Source organism: Macadamia integrifolia, chromosome 12 (assembly GCF_013358625.1).
Source record: "Macadamia integrifolia cultivar HAES 741 chromosome 12, SCU_Mint_v3, whole genome shotgun sequence".
Classification (NCBI taxonomy): domain Eukaryota; kingdom Viridiplantae; phylum Streptophyta; class Magnoliopsida; order Proteales; family Proteaceae; genus Macadamia; species Macadamia integrifolia.
The window spans coordinates 11,777,762-11,785,595 of NC_056568.1; the positions used below are offsets into that span (position 1 = coordinate 11,777,762).

At 36.2% G+C, this 7,834-nt stretch overlaps 1 protein-coding gene across 1 annotated transcript; it reads right to left on the reverse strand.

Moving 5' to 3' along the window:
* Nucleotides 1–4,090: 4,090 nt before the first annotated feature.
* Nucleotides 4,091–6,046, reverse strand: LOC122094731 (beta-amyrin 28-monooxygenase-like). Its single transcript, XM_042665337.1, has 4 exons — nt 5,639–6,046; nt 4,972–5,527; nt 4,597–4,784; nt 4,091–4,495 (listed from the first exon to the last, which is right to left on the reverse strand). Exons 1-4 carry the CDS (start codon nt 6,044–6,046, stop codon nt 4,202–4,204), a joined length of 1,446 nt encoding a protein of 481 aa, XP_042521271.1. The 3' UTR covers nt 4,091–4,201.
* Between the last annotated feature and the right edge of the window lie 1,788 nt (nt 6,047–7,834).

The following is a 7,834-nucleotide window of genomic DNA, read 5'->3' on the forward strand; positions in this document are numbered from 1 at the left end:
TGCACAAAATGCTACAATGGCAGGTTAAGCCTACATAATCCACGTGTATGTCTGTAGAAAGAGTCATACCTAGGGGTGTCAACCGATCGGGCCGATTCGGTTTCGATCAGGTTTAAACGGGCTTGAAGACTTTCAAAGGCTACATCGTGTTCGCCCATTTAACTAATCCGGCTTAGTTATTGAGGGCATGGTACGTTTTATATTCGATCAGTCGGCCTCGGGCTATAATCAGGCCACCTTAACCGGGCTTTAGTCGGGCCTTAACTGGGCTATGGACATGTTTAATGTTAAACGGGCTTTGACCGGTTTTTAAACGGGCCCTCTTTAAAATGTGCTCTTATATTCCGGCCCACTCATGCAAGTCCAAAAAAATGACAATTAATCAATAAATGATACCAAATATAACCATTATTTAAAATGTGAACATGTTTTTACTTTTTAATTTGGGGGGTAAAATATGTATTCTACAATCATTAAAGGGTCGGGTTAGGCCGGTGCACAATAGGCCGATCTCGGTCGGGTGTTAAACGGTCGGTCTCGGTCGGGCGCCCGACAGTCCAAGTAGCAAAACCAAGATCGACCGTTAATAAATGGGCCGGGCTCAAGCCCAACACGTTTAATAAACGGTCCTGGCTGGACCGGTCTATAAACGGTCAGTCCCAATCGATTTAGTCGATTCTGGTCACGAATTGACACCCCTAGTCATACCCATTGGATTAAAATCTTTGAGCCAAGATTTTCATTTTGTATAGGTAACTTTAAGCCTGTCTAATTTATTAAAAATAAATAAATAAGGTATTTTTTTGGTAAAATAAATAAGGTCAACTGGTATGGTATTCGGTATCTGGTTTTAGTATATTACAGTATCTCAACAATCAATATCAAATCGTAACATACAGAGAAAACTGCCTACATTTTAATACCGATATCGTATCAATTTAGTATGGTTTTGATACAACTTTTATTCAATATAAATATGATTTTTATTTGGTATGAATAAGGTGCGGTTTTTATTTCATATTAATATGTTTTTTATTTGGTACGAATATAATCACGATATAATAATTTTACCTTCTACCAAAAAAAAAATTTTTTTTTACCTATATATATATATATATATTCAATTATTTGATCTTTCAATACAATATTCGGTATGGTTTTGATATTTTGTGGGTTTCCTATTTCGGTATGGTTCATACATACCAAACAGTTTTGTCTTAAAAACCAATAATATATAAAATTGAGGAAAATACCATTTTGTCATACCAAAATTGTACCAAGTTTTGATATCGATATATTATATCAGTATCTAATTGACACCGTTAGTTGAAATAATATTTTTAAGTTCAAAGATTTTTTTTTTTTAATATGAAAAAATCCATGAACAAAACAAATTTATAAAGCCTCGTCACCCAAAAAAAAAAAAGAGATAGAAGTTTGAAGAGATCACCCGGGTAAAAGTTCTACCATATACACAAGCGAGGTAGAGTAAAGCCCATTTAGAAATAACATGGGCACAAGCATTATCACTCTACTTACAAAACAAAAGACAGAATAGTAGGCAGAGGTAATGAAGCATCTAAAAGACACTTTATTAAAACAATTCAATAGCAGTCTTTAGCTCCAAGCAAGGATTAAAGTATCAGTATCGATCACCATATCGATCGATCAAAATTAAGATACGTATTGGAAGGTATCGTATCGTATCGAAGATACATTAAAATACGCTAAAGATTCGCACATAAATGGATATGAAACACTTTAACACTGTTGCATAAAAAATTTGTTAAAAAAAACTATTGATAATATGTATTATGCATAAACATTAAATTGAGGATATCGTACTAAGAATTCAAGGTTTGGAGTTGTCCTATAAATGTAAAATCCTTGTTCTCAAACTTGATTTTCACTTAAGTTAGAGAGAAATATGACTGGGATCAACTTTAGAACAAAAATCCCTCAAAAAATCGTGTTTTTTTTCTGAAAAATTACACATCTTGGCCATTATATAACCGTAGCGCACTATATCAACGCATAACGATACGTACTAATACTCATTGATACGTATCGATATATCAAAACGTATGTTTCACCTCGATTTTATATTTTCCGTAGAGTATTGGTACGTATCGTATCGTATCGAAATAGTGCATCTCGATATGTATCGTAGGATATTTATTGATACGAAATGATTTTAAAAATTCCATGTATCATATCGGTGTGTATCATATCGATCGGTTAAATTTAAGATACGTATCGAAGGGTATCATATCAGTATCGGAGATACTTTAAACCCTGACTCCAAGTCGATAACCAAAGCTTCCCCAAAAACTACAGAGCTTGGAAAACAGGATTAGTAGCCACTTTCATGTGCATGAGATTTTAAAGGGTACCAATGCCGTTTAATAGTAGGCCTTCCAAATAAAGTCCTGGATTTTTTGTGGCACTTTAGAGGACTGAAAGATTTTTCACAAATCTTGGGGATGGAGCTGCTTATGAGACTTAGATGTGGATGTGGATGGAGAGGTTTGGGTGCGGAAGCGAACTTTAGAGGAGATCCCTTTCGTATGAGGACCCCAACAAAATTTATCTTAACGATCCTCAAAGTTGAGGAGGATCATAAGAATGACCTCCGCCTGCAAAGGGGTAAAAATAGATCTCAATTTACTAACATCTCAAACTACCCCTCCATGGATAATCTCAAAAACCCACTCAAACATTTAAAATAAGGGTTGGGAAGGCTGCAACTTGAATCCTAGTAGGTGAGGGACCCAAGGGTCACTCTAGATATGTATATCTTTAGGGAAGTAGATGTTGAATAATAGTTTAACCGACAGAGAAGAATGGTTAGTTAGAAGCCTAGTTAATTAATTCTTTGAATTAAAATAGAATTTTACCGAATTTTACAAATAGTTGGGTTTGAATCCGAATCAAATAAAAAATTTTGAAAAAACCCCAACTTTATAGATTTTTCTTTGAAAGAAGAGAATAATTCAGCATAACCGAATTTTACCCGAATTATAATCAATTTTATCCCATGTAAAAAAAAAAAAAAAAACAAAAACAAAAAAACAAAACAAAACAAAACAAAACAAAAAAAAAACAAAAAAAAAAAAACAAAAACAAAAAAAAAACAAAAAACAAAAAACAAAACAAAACTTTATCTTGAATAAGTCAATAAGCCTTTTGATTATTATGTATTTATTACCCCAATGCTACTTTTCTTTTTGTTTTTAATAGAAATCGACAAAACCTATATATCTTTCCTGAGGTAATCTCTCACCCTTTTACAAAAAAAAAAAAAAAAATCTCTCGCCCAATTTTGGTTTCATAAATCTTCCAGTCGTGGGCTACTCTATCTATAGTCTTTAAGATGAATATGCATGGTAGGTGGCATGAGTCCAACTAAATTTGTCCTCAATTCCCCCCCCTCTCAATCTCTCTCTCTCTCTCTCTGATTCAATTATTTGAGCAATAAGAAATGACTTTAGGAAAAAAAAGAGCTAAATATATTATTTTTTATCTTTGAAATTTAAATTTTTAATTTTTATATCATTTGTATGTTATGTATATATGATAATTGATAGATAATATGAAATAAGTATTACAAATATTAAAAATAACATCCGAATTTTTTGTCCCCTTTTTATTTTTTTAAATGAATAATTTCTGAATTCGAATTTGAACCCAAATTTAATTATCCTCCCTTTTTTTACCGATATTTTGTCCAAATCGTTGAATCAATGAAACGAATTATTCCAAACAACTCTTCATCCAAATAATTCCCAAATCCAAATTAAATAACTATGTTGAAGTTGACACCCCAACTTTCTTTTGGGACCCATCTCGGAAGCTTAAAATGGGGCATAGGATATGATAGGGTTGCAGAAACATCTTTTAGGATTACCACCTTTCATTCACAACCCGCAGTGAGCTACCAACTGAACACATCTCTCCTCATAATAATGGTATATCATATATAACACCCCCTAATTTGCTATCAAATTGGAGAAAAAGAAGTTTATTTGCTCTCATCTGAAACAATAGAGGAGCTTTAGTATATATGATATACAATGCCTTGATGGCCAAGAATCAAAATAGGGAAAGTACATATAAGATAGAAAACAAGAGTCCACCCTATACAGGAAAATTAATCATGGGATATAGTTCGCTAGAGTAGAATCGTAATTTATGGTTAAAATTAATGAGGGTGGAGGAGAATGGGAAGTCCTTCAGCTGGGGTAGGCAATGGATCAACTATAAACTTCTCATTTGGAAACACAGTCTCCCATTTGAACTTCTTCACAACATTGTGGAGGAATACCAGTATTTCTAAGTGAGCATACTCCTTCCCTGGGCACATTCTAGGACCCCCTCCAAATGGAATAAATGTGTATGGAGCAGCTCCATTTCCTTCAAACCTTGATTTGTTGAACTTCTCTGGTTCTTGGAAGTAGTCAGGATTCATATGTGTGGAATTCACACTCCAATATAACTGTAGTGAATCAAAGACTATTTTGTAAGAAATAGAGGGAGAGGGGGAGGGGAGGGGGGTGAAGAGATTCCAAGGGGAGAAGAGTTGAAATTGCTACTTACAGTCCAGCCCTTTGGAATATGAAAACCAGCATAGGTGAAGTCAGAAAGCGCCTTTCTAAAGTTGCCTTGCACAGGTGGTGCAAGTCTCATAGCTTCATTTGCTGCAGCCCATGAATGTTTCATCTTATGTATATCCTCCCAAGTTAGCAACTCATTGGGTTCTTTGGTCGTCAGAATTTCCATTTGTTCTGATGCACATTAACAGTAAAGGCTTATAAGTCGTTGAAAAACAGAAAAGGGCTTGTTACAAGGTCACCCAGGCAAAAGTTGGGACCCAAGACCATATCAACCCACATCAAATCCCTTTTGTAATCGGTGTGGGATCAGCCCCCATATGACTAATATATGAGATTGTAAATTTCAAGAGAGCTTTACCTTTGAAGATCTCATCGTAGACATGGGGAAGCTCTGCTAGATACTTCATAAGGAAAGTAAGGGCACAACTGGTTGTGTCATGGCCACCCATTAGCATACCCAATATGTTATCTAAAACCTCTTTCTCAGTCATAAGCTGCCCATTCTCATCAGTAGTTGTGAGCATACACCACAATAGGTCATGTTTTGGAGATGAAGATGATGACCTTTCAGATAGATCCACCCTTCTTTGCTCAATTAGTACTTGAAACTCTTTCCTAAGTCGATTTGCCGCTCTAATGGCATGGTTGTAACGAGTTCCAGGGAAATTCAGAGGAAATGAGATAATCCCCTTTAGCAAAATATTGAAATCTGTAGAGAGCTTTGAGATGTATTCTGGGTCTTCAATGCCTGTGAATAAAGAACAGGCCAAGGAGAAAGTGTAGTACTTAACCATAGGGAAGACCTTCACTTCTCCTTTGCCCTCCCACTCACTTTGCAAGTAAAGCTTTGTGACAGCATCCATTGTTCCCACACACCTTTGTAGAGAATCAGGCTTGAAGAATGCCGCGAATACCTGTCAATACAGAGAAGGTATTGACAAATTAGGAAAATTTTCATGTAAAATATCATTTGCACGAAAAATTTTACAACAAAACAAACAAAGCTTATATCTATGAATAGATACCTTGCGCATTCGTTTGGTGTCATGGCCTGTGGAGGCCATAATAGAGGATGGGAATAGGTTTTGTATCGGGGTAGGCCACCATGTGACAACAACCTTGTTTTCGTTGGAGAAGAGGAACTTATTACCTTCAGGACCACAAAAAACAGCAGTTGGCTTTCCAAGCAAAGAGGTCTTGAACACATGAGTGGAGTGTTTCTGCATCCTATCTGTTATAAACTTCCCAGGCATTCCATTCCGAGCGGTACGGAGGAATTCAAGAGTCTCACCAAGAAGTGGCCACCCTAAATTCCCAGGGGGGAGGGAGGTATTGTCTTGTTGGCCATTTCGAATTTTTGATCGAAAATAAGAGAAGAAATAGAAGACAAAAGCAACTAAGATAGCTCCTAGGAACAAGGAAATGAAGCTCATTTCAATGACTTTGATAGATAGATAGATAGTTGAATTGTTTGATAATTGGAAATCTCAAGCCAAATTCCACTGCAAATATATAGGATGAGGTTAAAGTACTATTTGTTTGTTTGGATTTTTTTCCTTTTTTTTCTTAAAGAATGGGTATTCAGGGCTTGACTAGTCATGCGGGTTCATACTGATCACACAACCGCATGAACCTTCATACCCACGTTTAATGAAACTAGAGTACAAAAATCAAGACTTGGGCATCAAGGGGAAGAAGACCTACCTTAGAAGCAGAATTCAAAGATGTAAGTTGTATAACTAGAAAGCTTTTGTTGAAAAAGAAAGGTGATGTTGACTAAAACCATATATAACTCATCATTGACCAAGGTAGATCCATGCAGTAGTCCATCCTTCAGTACTCTTATGCAAACAAAGTTGGGCACACAGGGTCAGCTGGTCTAAACTGGTTCGGTTTGAAATATGGTTTTTCGGTTCAGCCATCTACTTTCACAAAATATGGAAGTTAATCATGGTAATTGAGACCTATGTAGTGGCCAATTCCAGTTTGGTCCTGTTCAACCAAAGGTCTGATCCGGTTCTTTCACAAAAGAAAAAAACTAATTGGTAACGCCATGGAGACCCATTTAGTAGCCAGTTCCAGTTTGGTCTGGTTCAAATCCAAGTCTGATCCGTTTTATTTGAACTAGTCAAAGGTTGTAACCTACCTCTACCAATATTGATTCTCTATATATTCTAACACATGGAAATGTAATTAAAGAGTCATTTCTGACTCTTCTTTCACACAAGAATGGAATGAAGGTTCCTTGCATGGACACTAGATTGGGTAGGGCCTGTGGTTTGATACTCGATTAGACTAGGCTTCTTTCTAAGGATTCAAGCATTTCTAGTAGTTTTGTGGATAGGCTTAAAATGTAGAGTTATGTGACAATGCATTGCGTTTTTGCTTTGCAATTGCGTGTTGACTTGTTAGAAGTTATAGGCTGATCTCCCAAACGCTTCAGCTTCTTTTATTTTATTACTAAGAATGGCTGCTGGGAGGATAAAAAAAAAAATTCGATAGGTAAGAAAAGTTATATTAGAAAAAAAAAAAAACAAGATAAGGCGACCATTCCCCCTACTAGACCGGCCTAAGGAAGGGAGAGCAACCCCTAAAAAAACAAGTAGAATAGACCTTGCATCACAAAGGAAAATTGAAAAATGAACATTTCTACATTCAGAAAGAAATACTATGAAAAAGTTAAGTAGCCCAGTCACAGGAACGAAGATAGTATGGGGCACTTATGATGTGACAACTCTTTCGCATAGAGCTTCCCAAAACCGGATAGGTCAGGTTTTTAAAGACACCATGACTAGAGTCATTGTCATCATTGGTCGACTCTAACTCTTCCTCAGGCAAAACCTGATGTGAACCATCTATATTATCAACTTGACAGCCCACCTCGTGGCTCAGCTCTATCTCTTCCCCTGGAGAGATAACAGTTGTTGTTACATCCTAATTTGAAATATGAATGAATGATTCTCCATCATAGAGATCATTTTCTATATTCAAATCTTCCATAGACTCTGAACCCTCTTTTGAATCCGTCTCATTATCGGGGTTTGAAAATGGCAGAAGCTCCGAAAGCTGAGAGGATAAAAATATAGGATATACAAAAAGACCAATATCTCAAAATTAAGAGGTCATGAGTTTAACTATCCTTGGGACCTAAAAAGGGTGTATCCGATGGAGACTCTCGCATGTGCGAGATCCAAGGGGCATAAACTACATGGTCTTACCAT